Source organism: Rattus norvegicus, chromosome 20 (assembly GCF_021556685.1).
Source record: "Rattus norvegicus strain SHRSP/BbbUtx chromosome 20, alternate assembly SHRSP_T2T, whole genome shotgun sequence".
Taxonomy (NCBI): Eukaryota; Metazoa; Chordata; class Mammalia; order Rodentia; family Muridae; genus Rattus; species Rattus norvegicus.
The window spans coordinates 34405730-34424891 of record NC_141553.1 but is presented as its reverse complement, the minus strand read 5'-3'; the positions used below and the strand labels follow the sequence as shown (position 1 = coordinate 34424891).

Below are 19162 nucleotides of genomic sequence, written 5' to 3'. Positions count from 1 at the left end.
GACTGCAGAGATGAGTTTCTTCGTTCTCTATCTCGTTTTATCAAATAAGTGTTGACAAGCCCAGACATATATCTATATTTCAAGTAGCTTGTGATGTCTACTGTAAAAGCATTGGCAAGTAGATCAGTTGGTGTTTCCATGCTAATGCATCAGGTAATAATCTCTACAGGGTGGATTCCACAAAAATCTATGAGAAGTTATCACTAGATAAAATATGAAGCTCTCTGTTGTTGTAGAAGGCGTGGCATTTTTTTTTTTCGAACGGGGGTATTTGCTTTTGATCCGAAATATACATTTTAAGTATGCCAGAAACTATTTGGCCTGCTTGAAAAATATGAAATGCGATTCCTTGTATACACTGTCTTTTCCCAAACCACGCTGGTGATTTGCCCATCTTTGAAACCTCGATTGAGATGGAATGAGTAACTTGACAGCCCATCTTTAGGAGCCGCATAATGACTTTGCTTCGAGTGCCAATGTTTATTGTCCTCTCTGTGGTATATCATTTATTGCTCTGGAAAAGATTTGGGGGAGATGAAAGTCCAAGACAATGCAATGTAAAGTTCACACAGCAGCACTAAAACCTGGAGAGTTCTTTTGCCTTTTCTATGTAGGTTCTATATTGAATATGAATTTGAAGGACGGATAGCATACATCATATGGCTTCCTTCCAGGTCTCATTTTAAGAAAATGCTTCTTTAAAGAACCCTAATTGGGGCCGGTGAGATGACTCAGAGGGTAAAAGCCCTTGCCACACATCCTGAGAACCAGAGTTTAAGCTTCAGAACCCACATAAAGGAGAGCCCACCATGCATACCCATATACATTATCACATGAACACACACACACACACACACACACACACACACACACACACACACTAAATGAAAGAACTGAATTATTTCTCGAGATTTTACTTCTATCAGATATCTTGCTATTTCCATCGATGTATGTTTGAATCGTGTAACCCAGGAAAGGCCCATAGCTCATTAGAACAGCAGCCTTCCTTTCTCCGTGGCCACTCTCAACCCTGATGAACCAGACTAGGAGGCCCTGAGGTAGAACGTGAAACCTCCAAGACACCTAAGATCTTCCTTTAGCCACTCATTGACTCCCTTATCTTGGTTAAAGGACTTTGACTTGTTTTATCTAATCTGTTCCTTTCTGACTGGTTATCACTCATATTTTCTACATGTTCCATAGCATAATGAACTGTGTGTGCCTTCCCCTCCACTGCTGTCCTCTCTCATGTCCTCCACATAAACCCAAAGATGTGTGCAAACAAGTACATATATCCACCCCAGGTAATAATGCAGATGCCCATGCACTAAGTTCCATGTTATATATATATAACATAATGTATATATGTATGTATACATATATATACATACACACACACACACACACACACACACACACACACACACACACATATATATATATATATATATATATATATATATACACCCATTCAAAGACCCAACCCTCTTTCGTTTCCACAATAAAGTCTGTATCATGTCATTATTTCTTGTCCTATATTTGGGTTTGCATTATGTCTTAGGCTGTATGTAATCTTGCTTACATGATTGTGTTTAAATCATCATCAGGCTTACCTCCCTGCTTGTGAATTTCATGCAATGGAGGATCTTCTTTTGTTTCGAAACTGTATCTCTTAATAGTCCTCACCACATCAGCAGTCAGGGATATGTGCTTACTGAATCTCAAAACCATGTCCTATACAACAACCACAACAACAACCTCACAAGTCTTCTCCACTGTCCTCATTTGACAATAAAACAAGAGAAAAACAGCAAGCTGGCCCCTCTTGGTTCTGATTGAATGGGGACTAGCAAAATCTGAACTGCAGCCCAGAGTGTCTGATTCCCAGTTTGGCTTGTCTGTTACCAGGCAACCTTGACATGGGGCACTCAGGGCACCCACAGGACCCGCTCCAGGAGAAGGCAGGAGAGGGTTCTGCCCATGTGGAGCAGTGGAAGCCTGCCTGCCCTTGAACAGCAGCTAGAATTCGCACCGATACTTCACCTCTTTTTCACCTTGCCCCCACCCTGGCTCTAAATCCCCCCCACTTAAGTGCTAGGCAATGAAATCATCCTCTCAGGGAAAAAAAATCAATATCAAATGCAGTTTTATTCATTTATCAACATTTATTCATTTTGACTACAGGAACGTATAAAAGCAACTTCTTTCTTTTAAACTTCACTAGCTATTAAATATTTTATGAAAAAATAAATTTTCTAGATCAGGTTAAGGAAATAGCTCACTGGTACAGTATTTGCCTAGCATGCACAATGTCTCGAATTTGATCCCCAGTACTAAAGAAATCAGAACAGTGGGTAAAACCCGAAATGCCTGTTCAGTCAAGCATCTACATTTGCGTTTTTAAATTAAAATCTGGGATTTCTTATTTCACTTAAATGTTGTACTTTCATACACAATAAACATGAAGTCTAAGGGATTCTAAATGGATTCTCTTTGGCTGTGACCCATGGTTATGGACAGAATAGCATAGACATCATTTTTATGAAAAGTTGAAATCTATTAATACTTTAACTTTTAGGAAGATGAACAGTGCTCCCTTAACCTAATTGTTTTGGGGTGACAAGTTGAATTGTCACATAGAAAAACCACAGGGAGTGGAATCATAATACAGTTCAATAAATACACTTGAGCCTTTAGTTTAAAAGAGTCTCCCAGCTTTAGGTTTTGATCAACTAAACGAAAGGCACAGAAGGAGGAACACATGGTGGGATACATGTGGTATCATCCCTATGGGTCAAAATAGTTACATGAGGGCTGGGGAGGTGACTCAGTAGATAAGCCATTTGCAGGGCATGTATACCATGCAAGTGTAGCCTTGAGTTCAGCTCTCCAGAATCCACATAAAAGCTAGATGGTGTGGTGGCCTCCTTGTTATCTCAGAGCCCATGAAGCAAATACAGGGGATTCACAGACAACATGACAAACTAGACTATCTGAATTGGTAAGACTTAGCCACACGAATAAATTGAATCTTGAATTTCTGAGTTTGATCTCTGAAACCTACAAGGCATAGCAACACCATCCTCTGGCCACACACATTCACATGTGACAAACACACATGTGGAACATGCAGACACACATGTGAACATACAGACACACATGTAAACATGCAGACACACATGTGAACATGCAGACACACATGTGAACATGTAGACACACATGTGAACATGCAGACACACATGCCCACAACATATACTGATCAAAAAGCAAAAGAATGGCATCAGAGATTGATATATCACACTGATATAATTGTAAGCAAACCAGCATTTAAGCTGAAGAGGTCTTTACCTTCATGGAGGTCAAAGACTTCTGATGACATTGAGTTTTAAGTTCTGCTGAATGGGCTCGCCTATGTATCTTGATTGTCATGTTTAAACCTTTCAAAATGTAACCACTAAAAAAACACTCTAGTGTCTTGATAGTGTATGTTGGTTTAGTGACAGAATCTCGCTCGTTTTATGTGCAAGTTAATCACCTCCCTTAATGATGTATCAGTTCACTTATTTTCTGCACGATATTTATCATAGATATGATGACACCTTTCTCTGATGGCGGTACGTAGTAAAAGTGAATGATAGCTAGACTCTATTTACCCTAATGGAGAATTAGTGTTTGCTCTTTTGACAGTTTCAGTGTGAGAATTTTAAGAAAGGCTTTGCTATCGAGTGTGCTCTTCAGACTGCAGCCTGTCAGGGTGAGAGCGCTCCCGGCCACAGCCTTCTGTTCTCATTCGTTTCTTCTTCCCGTTCTCTTTGCTCTGGGGTGTATATGACTCTTGTCCAGTTCTTCAGGGAGCTGTAAACTAGAAAAGACAAGGAATGCAATACATCTTGCTCACAGCCTTGTCTGCTCCTATCTGTAAGGCTAGAGTAAAGAGATTAATGTTTTACTTGATAGGGATTAACTTTTGGAGTTTTCTAAAACATTGAGCCAAAACTCAACAAGACTAGGGCGATGTTCCTTAAACATAAGGAAAGGATGCCATTTTGTGATGCTTGTTCTAAGATTCTTAGCTGTGGGCCATTAAAGTTCTTACTTAAAGATGTTTGCAGGTTACACGCATGAAAGGTTATTCGAGAAGCTATCATATCAATGCCCTTCTCTCAGCAAATTCTATTAGTTTTGACTTTTGCCACGAAGGTAGTCAGAATCTTTGTAACAGAACAAATTTGGAAAACTCTTCTTGGGTCATAAAATGTCTGCCCGTAGCCAACTGATGGGTAGTTATTAAAAACTGTTCTCTTAAAGTGGCCTTTAGAAAAGGTATGGGGGAGGGAATAGAAAGTCCTTGGCTAGAAGCAGGGTTACATTTTATGAGCTCTCATCGTGCCCTCTCAATTTAAATCTTCCCTGACAAGTTTAGCACCAACAAGCCTTGGAAACCAAGATTGATTCAGAATTGGATGGCGTGTTCTCAGAACCTGTTCTTAAAAATTGACATTAAGTTTCATTTTTTTTATATATTTGCACACACCCATACATATGGTCAAGTACACTTCAGATCTCATCTTGTGACTTCTATGTAATAGTGTTTACCAATGATAAAGCAAAAGCAAAAGTCATCAGCCAACTGTCTTGATTATACTGGAGAAACCAAGCCAGAGAGTTGCCACCAAGTCTTACACGAGGGAGGGAGCAGGATCAACCCTGGACCCCAGGCACTTGCAACCAGTCCTCTTCCTGCCGTCATGCCGCGCCCCTTGAAGGGACACCAAAGTTTCTTCTACTGTGCTTTTAGAATAATTTGATGTTCAGCACATTATCCAAGATGGACCACTTAAAGCTTAATTGCCCTTTAGACTGATTTGTAGTGTGTCTCCTTCACTCTCCCAACAGTGTTAATTTTATAAGCCAATTTTATTACGTGTACATCATGGCAAGGAGAAAGATATTCTATAACTTTAGAGTCTGGATTCCTCTTTCAAGTACCTTTTCTTTGCATAACAAGAAGACTAGAGAGATGAATCAGCAGTTAAGAGCACGGGTTGTTCTTCCAGAAGACCAGGGTTTGCTTCCCAGCACCCACATGGCAACCCACAACTGTCTGTAATTCCCATTCCGGGTGATCTGACACCTTCTTCTAGCTTCCAGCAGCACTGCCCACATGTGATACACGTACAAAATACAAGCAAAACACCTATGCACGAGACAATAAATTTGAATTAAAATTTTCAAATAGGGGGTTGGGGATTTAGCTCAGTGGTAGAGCCCTTGCCTAGCATGCGCAAGGCCCTGGGTTTGGTCCCCAGCTCCAAAAAAAAGAAAAGGAAAAAAAAAAATCAAATAGTAGCAAGTAACAATGAGAGTTGAACTTGCGAATTCCATATTACTTAAAGCATCAGTGGGGTAATTAATGTTTATCTACAAAACCGTTTTCTATTTTTTCCCCAATTACATCCAGGCTTAAGACTCCAGAATTCCTGAGATAATGACTTGATGACAATAACAAACGGGTGGAATGTGTTAAGCCACATTACAATCACTGCAGGATCCGTGGCATCTTATCACTGTGCCTCAGGCATTAAATCAACCTTTGATTTATCCACTCGCTCATTAAATGGGGCATTTTGAGAAGTCCCGCTCCTGTGTTGCTGGGGTGGGGTGTGTGTGTATTTGTGTGTGTGTGTGTGTGTGTGTGTGTGTGTGTGTGTGTGTGTGTGTTATGTTTTAGCCCATGCTCTTTTTATGCTGCTATCTTGTGGGATTGTCAAAATAACAAACAAGGAAGAAATAAGTCATTCTAACGGGGCAAGCAGTGGTTCTGAAAGCATAGAGGGTAATGTGGTAAATGCTGAGGGAGGATGGGCCACTTTGGGAGGGGATGTTTGCAAGAACTCTCTTAAAACGACTGTTTAAACAGATTCCCAAAATGAGAGCAAGCTGAGCTTGCAGGGAGCAGACACCATGAAGGTCATCATCCGAGCTGGCAAGTCACCACTTCCCTATCTGCTTACCGAGAACAATGCTGTCACCACTTCTCTATCTGCTTACCGAGAACAATGCTGTCTTCCTCCAAACTGGTCATATGAATACTGTGCTGATATCAACAAACTTAAATGCAAAATGAGTCGTCTTGACTGACCATAAAACAAGGGGTAAAGGGAAATTGAAATCTCTCTGTTATTAGGATAAAAGTACAAGAAAACATTTAGCAATCCGAATCAGGCCTTGGCAAATACTCCACTGTGTGATATGGGCTGCCAGAGTCGGTTGGCATTTGTGGACCACCAAGATCAGGGAGTGAGAGTTGGCTTGAGCCTGGGAGAATGAATAGAATTGATGGGCTCAAAAGATGCAGTAAAATGAGAGAGCTGCCTAGATAAAGATGCTAACAGTGTCACACCCTGAGCCAATTTGAGACTATGAAGTTTCACAGGAGACAGCCAGAGCAGCCTTTGAGTGAACAAAGGTGAGAGTCCTGATTCACTCTCGGGCATTGTTCAAAAGATTAGTAAAGCAGCCAAAATCATGATTTTTTTAAACAAAAATGTTAAAAATTACACAGTCTAACGGATATGAGAAAATCTGATGGCTGAGGGAGGAAAACTTCTTTTCAATCGTCCATTTTGTTTTAGCTGGTGTTGAGAACATGGGCTACACTCATCTTCAAGGGAGCTGTGCACAGGACACTTCAGAATTAACCCCGGTTCACCTTCTGGTGACTGAAAGTTAATAAATCAGGTACCAAGTCCAAGGGACTCACTAAACATTATCAGTGATGGAATTAGAGTTTATCTGGGATATTCAATTATTGACTCAGTGTGGGACAGATTAAGTTTCAGAAAATGGCGAGATACCCACATTGTGATGCATTCTCATGAGTCAAGGAATAGGAAAGGCAGAACTGGGAACGCGTCTCTTCAGCTCATAACTGAGCCATGGAGATGGAGAAGCATAATTTTAACCAAAGCAGAGTTATCTAAAGAAACCGCCTCAAACAGTATGGTACCTCCTTGAGGATATATGCTATGACAATCCTCAAAACTACACCTAACCCGTAGAGTGAGCTCGGTTTAATCTAAAGCTTGTAAATATAGTAACTTGTTGATGTTTTCCCACAGCTTTCCAAAAGCAAATGCTGCTGTTATCTGCATTTTCTAGGCAAGAAATCTTGTGCTCAGAGAGATTAAGCAGTGGGGCCAGGATGAATGAACTTGAAGGGGTACAGCAGAGATTGAAACACAAGCATTGTGCCTTCAAAGCCTGCACCTTCAGCTCGCACACCATATGCTTATATCCAAGATGGGGTTTTAATTGCATAGTTTGACTTCTGTCTTATGTAACTGTCTTGAAAAGGAGTTAATTAACAGTTTTAAAAAGTTGGGTGAAGACCAGAAAGTCCACAGATGGCCGGGCAGTGGTAGCATAAATCCTTACCATAGGAGACAGCTTGGAATTTTTAGGATAAAACAAAGAACGGGGAGGGAGAATGAATCCATGGGTCTGTTTTATTATTGTTCCTGTCTTCTTCCCATGCACTGTTATTTCAAGAAATTCTCTCTTTTGATGACAGTTGATAACTTATGGCAGAAATGGCCTCTTCTTTTTCTTTCAGTATACTACAAATATATGTGCCTTTATTTGTATACAATGTGTCAGTTGATTGCCAGAGTTTTCATTTGAAACTCCTTTCTTTCTAAATTTCATTATTCAATGAGACTTAGATTGGAAAAGACTAGAGTTATATGGTGGTCTTCAGGTTAGCATTACTGGATCACTGTCCTTTGTGGAGCCCAAGTCTTTAGGACTCTCTTTAGGGAGGCTCAGGTAATGAAATAGAAATCATGAGGAGCCATTCTATCTGGAAAAAGAACAGAGAGGACTTCCTTGACAAGCCCTGCGGTCAATGCTCCCCCATTGGTAGAGGAAGGACCTTAGTGCCTTAGTGCTGTCCTCCGATTTATTTGTCCAAGCTTGTCCATGTTTGAGGAGAAAGTAGAAGGGAAGAGTACACCAGACTAAGCCATACACTTTGAAGGTGAGGGGACAACGTACCAGTCTGCTGTTATTGCTTCTACAGGGAAGATAGGTGTCTGCCCCTCCTCGAGTAACCTTGCCAGTACTTTGAGTTGATTGGAAGTCAAACTATGTCTGAACACATGCCATCTGATCACTCTTCCTAAAAGCACAGTTCAGCACAATGGAATTTTATTCCAAATATTTCATTGTTTTAATTTAACTAAGCACATTTATGATTGTTCGTGATTTTGACATAGACTGCGTACACCACCCTATCTGCCCATTTGGACAGACAAGCCATTTTATCCTGCAGGTTCCTCATGCATCTACCTGTGTTAGACTGATCCCTCCGGAGAAGAGTATGCCCACTCTTGACACCTCTCTCCAGTCTTTCCTTAGCCCCAGGCCAGTGTTGAAGCCATTCAGCTAAAGACCATCTCCACAATAGAATGTTACTGACTCTCATTGTCTGTGGTCTATGTGAACCTTCCTACCACACCCTGGACAGAATCTGTACCCAGCCTAACTTTTACCTATTTCCTTGAATATCGTAGAAAATCAAAACTACAAGGGCTTGATACTCTTACTCTATACATTATCTCTTTCTAAACCTTTTGTTCTTTATGCCCCACTAAGTAAATGTGCCTAGGATAAACCTCGTACTTTTCTAGCTAAGAAATGTGGTCAAAAAACAGTGAGTTCATCTCCTGGAATGCACGTAGAATTATCAGAATTTATCTATGATGCTTTCAAATGCCTGCGACAGCAGACTCGGATCAGAAATTAAGATCAAGGAAGTTAAGACCCACGTGTCTGAATTTTGCTACTTCACTCCCTCATCGTACTAAGGAATAGCCAGAGTGTCACTTACGAACCCCACAGTGCAATGGCCCGTGGACCAGCTCATGATCTATTACTCGTTTCAGACAGAGTTGCAAAGTAAAGTACTAAATATGGATAATAGTGGAGCACATTAATGTTTTACTTGCAATAGTAGCTTACCGAATTGTTTAACTTTTCAGATATTTCGAAAGAAAGCAGTGGAACTTGGGGTAAAATTGCTACCTGCATTTCATAGTCCCTCTGGAATACCTTGGGCATTGCTGAATATGAAAAGGTAAAAAAGTCTTCATTTTCAACAACATACTTTAAGGTGCAATATCCGAGACTGTAGCCTCATGAGATGGTTAATTACATGTATGATGCCGACAGTGGACCTCAATTGAGTGTCTGAGAAATGTGTTGGAAGCTCTTAGACCTTCAGTGTTCTATGGCCTCAGATGGGCTGCTGCCAGGAGCTAACGTGGTCCTAACAGAATCGTGCAAAGCAGATTTGAGCTTAAGTTTTCTCTGTTTTAGAGTGCTCTTGTATTACTGGTCCTGCCCCACTCCCTAAATACCAAGAGCATATCACCTTTTTAGTTATTAGGAAAGCATTTTGTTTAAGCAGATCTCTACGGTTGCTTACTCCAATAGTTGTTTAAACCATTGGAGGCACAGATGTTGCAGAGCAATGACACTTAGACTTAAATTTAATAATAATAATAATAATAATAATAATAATAATAATAATAATAATAATTCTGGTATATCTGAATATCTGAGGTTGGAGACTTCCAGGTCCACAGTTGGAAAGAACAAATGAGCCTGGTCCATTGACAGATCAACCAGCCCCTTGGCATAGAGACATCTGACAAGCTAAGACCTTAAGGACAGTGTGTCAACTGATCAAAACAAACAAACAAACAGACCAGCCAAATACTGTGTAGTGCTCCCCAAGGGAGGGAGTTGAGTTTTCATTGTAGTCTTAGTGTTCCATCAATTACATAATTTTGTTTTAAGCTTCCCTTCTTAACATTTCTGTACCCATCAATTGCTGATAGCATATGGGCCCCTTTGGCTAAGATATATGATGGCGATCATCACTGTCATGATCAACATGAAATGTGACAGGTTCTTTACAACTGTCAGACGCATAGTCCTCAGAAGAGTTCCATGTAGTCACCTCTATCGATCCTCTACTTTGTTCCTGGGGAACTAGAGTCTCAGAAAGATTAGGAGTATCTCAGGCCAGACAGTGAGTACATGGGAGTGCTAGCGTTGTGTACCAGGATGTTTATGTGCATAGTGATACAAATCCACAGAAATGCTTTACCTACCTTAGAAACACTACAGGAAGCCACAGAGGGGGCCGACAAAACTAGAACACATAACTGCTTACGTTAGTGACATTGTATCCCCAAGTTAGTCATGAAAAATCACGGAAAGTAATCATCGTTTGTTTTCTTTTTTCCTATAGTAAAAACAAAACCTTCAAGATTCCGCTTTGTTTTCATTTATAAATTACCTATATAAACCTTGAAATTATGTTTAACTTACTGATGAGTGAATCTGTGTGCCTCTCTATGAGGCAAGTTGGGCATGTTGAGGCAGAAAGAGAGGGGAGTCACACTATAAAGCTGTATTAAATTGAGCTTGTTTCCCTACCAAATAAGTGCGATATCTCAGGATTTGTTTGCCCCATCAGGGCTCCTAAGGTCATATCTGTGAGCTTGCATTATCTGTCCATGTTCTGTAGGATCTCCACACAGGTCTGCCTCTGAGGTTGGCCTGCGAAAGCTTTTTTTTTTTTTTTTTTTTTGGATGCTCATTGTATTTGGCTCAGGAAGATGGCCTCTCTTACCTCCCATATCCTCTGACTTGGTATTTGTAGGCAACGTTCTGACCAAGATACTATTTCCTTAGCTTCAATAAGATCTGGTCAGAAAAACACTCTACAGTCAGCTCACATCCTCTCCCTCCCCCTCCCCCTGCCCACTGAGGAAGCTGATAGAAGCAGAGCAGTATGCTAACTGCTTACCAAGAGACTTGCTTCTGCATTTTCTCCAGCCTCTTCAAGGTTTTGTTTGGAGCAATCTCTAGAAATTCTGCAGGCTTGTTTATGAACCGGAAGGCAAACTAGTTCAGTTGTCTCCCGTGACCCTTCCCAGGTTAACAAACTAAAATTTCAATCAACCTAGACCTTTTCTGATAAAGTGGACACTCCTTAGAAAACCAAATGGTACTTAGTTTCCAAAACTTGCCATGCGAGTACACTTTGGAACTGAAGGTTTGGATAAAGGTCCTAGAGTAGACAATAGCTCTAACTTTTACTCCAAGATTCACTGGAACCAATGCTGAGGCTTTCTGTAATTACACAAAATCTCCCTAAAACCACGGGGGAAAGGATGGGCCTGTTTCTTTGCATATGTTGAACCAGATAGTATCATATTTAATAGGTTGTGATGTTTCTTGAAATAATTGTAAATACTGTTGACTTTACTTTGTTTCATATTTTTGATTCTAATAGCGAAGTGGATGTTCTTAATGAAATCTTTTGTGTACTACAAAAATATTTTTCAGTACACAGAGGAAAAGAAACTATTTCAATCATGAATTTTCGTGCGTGTGTGTGTGTGTGTGTGTGTGTGTGTGTGTGTGTGTGTGTGTGCTGGTCAAGAATTCTTTAACTGGGGCATTCAGATTTTTTATAAAGCCATCCTTATTTTGAGTAATATTTTGGATTAGTACATTGCTTTGTAGATTATAAAAGAACTGGATATAGTTTTTTTAAAAAATGATTGTATTTACTTATATATTTCCAATGTTTTCTTTTGTAGTAAGGGAAATTCTGTAATCACTTGGCAACTGATAGGAACATCGTTTTTGTTGGTTTTTGGTTTTTTTGTTTTCTGGGTTTTTTTTTTTTTTTGAATTTTTGCCAACTTAGATGAGCCTTGTTGCTATTTTCATATTAAATGTTTTATCCACTCTAATTCCTGTTTACCAAACAGCAGTGACATACCCCAAACTCACAAAGTAAGCTTTGGCAGAATTATAGTGGGATTCTTGGTATTCATCTAGCTGGTTAAGCCCATTAATTGAAACCAGCCTCTTTCCACCTGAAAAGCTTGAGTTATCATCTTAAAACCTTTCCCAAGGGAGGAGAGTAGCACTTGAATATGCCTCCAGCATGCTCGCACAGCATGGTTGCTGCTATTTCACCAGGGTGCTATTTCCTTTGAGTCTGTATTTTCACAGTGGGACCCAGAGAAAGGGCACAGCTGGCACAGAGCTTTTCTGACATTGCAGGCTGTAGCTAGAGAAGCAAGGAATTGGGTCCAGAAAGATACTATTTTCTCAATTATCTTCTCCAAACAAGAGAATGTTCCGTAGCCTTTGTGCCCAAGGTATGCCGATGGGGGGATGGCCAGTGGCAGGGAGGTTGAAGAGACTTTGTAGAATAGAATGGGCAGTTACTGCTGACTGGCTTCGAAACTCAACAGGAACTCTGTTAATGGAGACAGTGATTGGTAGCCATGTTGTTATCACAGAGCACTTCCTTCTCAATTTTGAAAATAGGAATACTTTTCTTTACCAACATCCACAAAAAAAAAAAAAAGAAAGAAAATGTAAACTTATTGCTCTGACATGTGCACGTCTCTAATATCCAAGCTATCACCTAAAGATAAGTGTTTCTCTGCTTCTCCTTTGCCAAAAAAAAAAAAAAAAATAAGCATTCTTTGATTCTTTGTGTCTCTGCTGTGATGTTGTTCTACATCTTGGGAAGGTTTTCTACTTCTGTTCACTTGATTTTACTGAAGAGGTTGATAGGCTGGCCCATTCCCTCAGGATCCACGGCCTGATTGTTAAAGCAGAATATATATTTTGCATGTGGTGTTTGTAAGCTCACATTTGTAATTTACAAAAATAGGATAGTTTTGCCAAGCAGAGATAACTGCTTACTGGGTTGAATTTAAAACAAGCAGCATTTTGAATTGGGAAGGTTTATATATTTGGAGCCAAAATACCAATCAGCCAAATTGGATTTCGTTATTTATGTAACCTGAAAAATATGAAGAGAATCTAATTTATTTATATGCTATCTTGGGAATTCTGCCCCTGTAGGAGGGAGAAGGGCTGGGTGCTTTGCTTGCACCTGTAACAAATTCTTAATTCAAGAGCTGCATTTTAAGCTGTGAGTTGGTTGGAATTGTGGTTTTTAGATCTAGTTGTCACTAGATAGCTTAAGTGTTACAAGGGTTGACCAGACTAACGTGCCTTCCTTCCTGGTACCCTTGTGGAAAAAAAAAAAAAAAAAAAAAGGCTATACAACTTACCCAGGGTCCCTGCCAAACGAAACCAATGCTATCCTAGCAGATTAGATTTTTCCTATAACCCAGTTTCTCTAATGACAAAATGTCAAGGTTTGATATCTGATCTCGTGACTACTATTAGCAAGGGGCCCTGTGTGTTTATTTTTCTCCAACTCACCTGGAGAAAAACTCACCCCTGTAGGTCCCAAAATCAAGCATTTTACATTTCTTTATTTCTAGGCATAATTCAAGCTTAGGTGTAGAAAAGACTTACATTAGATTTTTTTTTTTTTTTAGTTTTCTAAAGGGTGCTCTTAATTTAAAATAATGTAGTTAATGTGCCCCACTATTCATTTCCATGAGCACACACACAGTCGGGTCATGCTTAATAATTATTCTGCCTCTCTTGATAAATGAGTTAGTTTTAGCCGTATTGTGTTATCACCTTTCTCTTTGTGGATTTTCTGAACCAACACTTGCTGGTAGGGATATACTGCAGGGTAGGGGGACTCTCGCCATCAGGGGATGTGCTGGGACCTGACTGTTCTCTGCTCCGAGTCTCATTAGTCAGCAAGGCGATGGAGGATGCACGGCTCCCTCCCCTGTTCTCCCCCTGCTTGGAAAAGCTTTCCCTGCCCACTATTTTAATTATCTGACAAAGCACTGCTGTATTATGAGTTGCTTTGTGGTTTATATGCTTATAATTAAATTATAAATTTCATTGCCTGAAACAGGGTTTTAATTAGAAATAATACATGGCCTAATGTTTTCTGACAAAGAAAGATTATCCTATGTGAGGACCGATAACCCCCTTTCTGAGCTGCTAATACCTGAGCAGTATAAAATAGCTTATATATCATATTTGGAGTTTTGAGTGGACAGACTGGAAAACTGCTTAGTGGCCTAAAGAATTTTAATTTTTTAAATGTCTCACTGTGATTTCACTTGGCAGTTGGTGTGTATATTTCAACATTATTATACTCGAATAGCGTGTTTTAAAGTTTCTGCTTTCAGACTCCAGAGAAATGCATTAAGACGAGGCAGAACGCAGTTTCATACTTCGACTGCCATAGGGGTAGGATTAAGAATATCACTAAACATTTTCCGAGCGAAAGAGAGCAAAGCTGATTGAATGACTTCCTAGTATCTTAGCAGACAACACACTGCTTCGTTATCCTGTGGTGTCTTACACCAGCGATCTAAGCATGCACAGAGACTCAGAGTTCTGTCTGATAGTTCATGATTTAGTCATGTCTGAACTCAAAGACAAGTTCTACCAACTCCAGAAGCATGAGTTTTTCTAAGTATTCTAAGCTGACCTCCTTTTTTGAGTTTATTTTCCCCCCATTGGCTCTTTTGTTATACCAGGTTTCTATCTAATTCACCTAGCTGTTGATACTCTCTAGGAAATACTAATGAATCTTCCTTGAAGATCTTAAAAGTGATGCGCTTAGTACAACTCCTGCCACCAAGGTGTGGTCTTACACATCTTACAACTGCCAGTGCAGGACAAGAGGGGAAGGAAATCAGTAAGCTAGTGGTCGGGGAAATGGCTAGTTTTCTCCTATCCTTGTCACAGAACTCAGATATATCAAAGGGTTTCCATGGGAAGGAAGGGAAGGAGTGTGATGGGCAGGAAGGCTGCGTGTTGAGCTGGACATCTCTGAGGCCATTTTTCTTTCTCTTAGCAGGACTTTGCTGGGATTATATGTAGCCTCAGCTCCTGATCCATCCCGTAGTCATGTCGAGTACTCTGTTCCCATGCAACTCAGACATTTGAGAAGTAGGGTCAACAAATCCTTGATCACAGCTTTAATATCATTGAAAAGCACCACATAGTTTACTCTGGTGAATGAATGAATGAATGAATAAATAAATAACTGCCTCTGATTGCCAAGCCCTCTTTCCTGGAATAGTTTGCTATAGTAGTTAGTATATCAACCACTTAAAGGGATTCTTCTCCGCTGGTATTTGAGACGGGGTTTCATGTATGATGTTGGCCTCAGACTGCTCACCTGCCCAAAGGTGAACTTGAGCTTCTGATGCTCCTGGCCCCGTACAGCTCAGCAGCCACACGCCTGGGTTGTTAAGTTGGGATCTTACTTAGGGCTCTGTGCACACCATGCAAGCACTCTCCCAGCTAAAGATTTTCCTTTCATTTAGAAATCACAACTCTAAGCAGAGAATTGCTTTACCAAGCACATTTTTGTAAAATACAAGTAAACTCTCAAATAAGGAAAAAAAAATAGGATGGCGACCTCTTTCTAGCTGTTCCTTTGCAATGGTGAAAACTAGTCTTTATTGACATTGTCCCTATGCCTTTAAAACTTGGGCCATTTTCTTCACTGTCTTCAGTTTGTCTTCTCATAACTAAATCTAAAATAATGCCAGTAATGAACTCAAAAGGTTTTTTTGTGTAAATTGAACCAATGCATGAGAAAAATATTGCAGAGGAACAGGAAAGCAACACACGTTGAATTCATTGCTAGCGAATGGCCTTGCTCTCAGTACTGAGGATAACGCTATACATAAAAGTGGTGCATTTCAAGAAATACTGAATTGGCATATTAATTATTTCAAGCTGAAAACTTACTAAAGAACAATTGCCTGCAGAAAGGCCAGTTATTCTGCCTTCTCCTTCATGTAGCAACCTGTAATAATTCATTGGGGAGAAGTAACCCTCATACACAAAGCAGAAAAAAAAACAATAGCGTTATTCAGCAGAGGATGGAATTTGGTTCTGGAATGTACCTAAACTCATGATATTAACCCATAGCCCAACTAGTATTTCCTCTCCTCCTGACATCTCAGTCCCTGGAATAGACTCCCCTAGTCCAGAGATCCATATGTCCCCACCACTCCTTTACATGTCAACTGTTCTCTCTGAGAAGTGTGGGGCTTGGGGATTTAGCTCAGTGGTAGAGCGCTTGCCTTGCAAGCGCAAGGCCCTGGGTTCGGTCCTCAGCTCGGGGGAAAAAAAAAAAATCATTTACCTTTGGGCTGGAGAGATGGCTCAGCGGTTAAGAGCACTGACTGCTCTTTCAGAAGTCCTGAGTTCAAATCCCAGCAACCACATGGTGGCTCACACTCATCTGTGATGAGATCTGATGCCCTCTTCTGGTGTGTCTGAGGACAGCTTCAGTGTACTCACATACATAAAATAAATAAATCTTAAAAAAAAAATGGGGTTGGAGATTTAGCTCAGTAGTAGAGCGCTTGCCTAGCAAGTGCAAGGTTCGGTCCTCAACTCTGCAAATAAATAAATAAATAAATAAATAAATAAATAAATAAATAAATATAAATAAAAATAAATATAAATAAAAATAAATATAAATAAATATAAATAAAAAGAGAAGTGTGAAACATCTGGTTTTATCCATTGGACCAGATTACACCAGTGATCTCAGCATAGACATAGACTCCGGGCTTCTTCTGACAGTTGATACTCTATGTATGTCTTAGGGATACTTTAGGAACACAGAGAGAACTTCTATCAACTCCAAAAGAGTGAACAATTAATTGTTACTAACTAATTCAAACTTGAATGGTTTTTTCCTCTGTATCACCCTTGTATTAATGGAATTTCCACATTTAGCCAAAAGCCCACATAAGAATAAAAGTGGATTTGAAATATAAATAAAAAACATCCAATAAATAAATAAATAAAATAAAATAAAAGTAGAGGCCAGAAAGACTCTCTAATTTCTCTCTGGTAAAGTAGTGAACAGCCAGAGTTAACTTGGTGGTGATGACCCTTTATGGTGGTCTTCAGGCTTGAAGCACCCAGTTACCCTTTACGAAGCAAGCTCTCCTGCCCTTATTAGAGAAGAGCTGGGGTTTTGTGTGGACCTGACAGAAAATACGGAGTATCTCTGTGTGGTCCATGGGGTATTATACACCGCTCCATGCTCAGGATGTTAATACTTTTGTCATTTTAGGTATAGTATATTAGATCCTGGCTGAATTTATTACCTAAATTCTTATTTATTTCTAATTGTCTCTATTAATGAGCATTGCAAATTTAAAGTGAGTTTCAGGCAATAAGTGTTATGTTCTTTTCCCAAGTCCAGCATACTACCTCTTGCCTAATTATTGTGGTACAAATGTAATCACTGAAAAGGTGTGTTTTCCAGCCATAAACACTCACGTAGACCTATTTCCGAGTTATTAGGTTATTCTAATTCCGTTATCTATCATGGTCACCTTATGCCTGTGATTCTCAGCTTCTCCAGCGGTTTGGAATGTTTTTATGTCCCCTTCGGCATCCGCTGCCCCATCTGTTTAAGTCTCTTTGGAGTAGGGTCCCTGTGCTTAGGGCAGGCATCCTAAGACTCTGCTAAGGGTGAGGACAGTTTTGTCTCCTCTCTCAGTTGCCTTTGAAGTTTTTTCTCTATTCGTTCATAGTCAGTTCAATTGTTGAAATGCAAAAATACCAGAAAAGGATTGCCTAAAAAGCCAACTTTAGTAGAACTAAACTTTTCAAATTTCACAGTGTGTGTGTGTGGCTTGGAGAGCTTGTTCAAGCACTGTATCCAATATGGCCGGCTTGTGGTCCGGTGTTTTTAGTGAGATTCTGTAACCTGCTATTCTAACCAGGTTCAGACCAATTCAGAAGCTGCTGTAGGTGACCCAAAACCAGACTCTGAAAACAACCTTTATGGTGAGAAATGTCTTAGCTCAGCAGCAGTTACAAAAAAAGGTCGCAGGGCTGCCCACCACCCAGCCATTCCTGCTGTTTGCAGTGCATTAAAATGTTGCCATTAGACTGTATGAAAATTGTCTATTTACCTCTAAGCAGTTTATCGCTTTTTTTTTTAAAAAGAGTAGTTAATTCCAAATATTGACTTTTCCAGAAGATTTTATTTGTCCTGTACTTCTTCCATACCCTACTCTTTTTTTTTTAGTTCTGTTTGAAGACAAAACAAATTTTGACCCATCCTAGCAGAGAGAGAAAAGTGAAAGTTATTTTTTAATTAAATTTAATTAAGAACTTTGCGGTAACTGTTGAAAGGCAAAGCCACTTCCAGGAAAACATAGTTGGGCCTTCAGGCAACAGTACTTTATTACATATGGTAAGGAACGTGGGGGGAAGCGCCCATCACAGGCAAGGCCCTTCCTCCCTCCAGATGAGAAGGAGGGAGCCGAGATCTCCTTGAGGTTCCTTGATCCTTTGGCTGATCTTTGGATCGTTACGCCTCTGCCAGGCATTCACAACCAAACCAAAAACATTTACTTACTACACGTGGACACCAAGGAGAGCAACTCCTGATTTCCTTGTACTTCGTGTGTCGCCTTCCTTGATGGAAAAAACACACAGTCGACCCCAGGATGCCTTTCGATGTTCCTAGTCACGGAGTTTGTAGGGGTAGGAATCTGAAGGTCTTCAGGATGCCTCAACTATTCCCTTTCTCCCCACCTCTGTCGTTAATTGAAGGCCGCAAATCCCTGGCAAATGGATTTTAAAGTGTCTTGTAACCTCCAGAGGAAACAGCACACCCCATCTCCCTCTGAGGGCAGGCGTGGAGGTCCACATTTCTCTGCATCTCAGACTGAACCCATGTCCTCTCAGATACCTGCAGTTCTTCTAGGACCACGGGGACAGAAAACTGACATGGGGAAGCAGATGCTTTATGGGCTGTACATTCCACCGAGAGTTAGGTGGTTTAAATATTTTATGTTCTTCCAAACATCCTGTAGTTTAAGGATAACTATGAGTACTTACGTGTGACAATGTATCAGAGGTGGTGTGTAGGCAGTTTAAAGACAGTTCATCTCAAATTTACTTAAACCCCTTTAAAAAATACCTGTGTATTAATCAAAGGGCTGAAAGTCAACTGAAGAAGCCTTCTTTAACGTTCAGTTCTAAGCATACAGAACATTGATTTAAAACACAGGAGAGTAGAATGACCACTTCCTTTACTATAGAATTAATTATGCATATATGTCTAATGATATTTATGTTTTATCATTAAGTACACATTATATATGAATATTTATATAGTAAATAT

The 19162-nt window shown here is 40.0% G+C and overlaps 1 protein-coding gene across 3 annotated transcripts in view; it reads left to right on the top strand.

The window, feature by feature from the left end:
* Man1a1 (mannosidase, alpha, class 1A, member 1) overlaps positions 1–19162 on the top strand; it is a 176268-nt gene that overhangs the window by 94934 nt on the left and 62172 nt on the right. For 2 of the 3 annotated variants that reach the window (XM_087597189.1, NM_001033656.1), the window contains 1 exon segment: positions 9042–9136. The exons of the other annotated variant lie outside the window; for it this stretch is intronic. In XM_087597189.1, the coding sequence (XP_087453315.1) occupies positions 9042–9136 (95 nt within the window). 3 annotated transcript variants of the gene reach the window in all.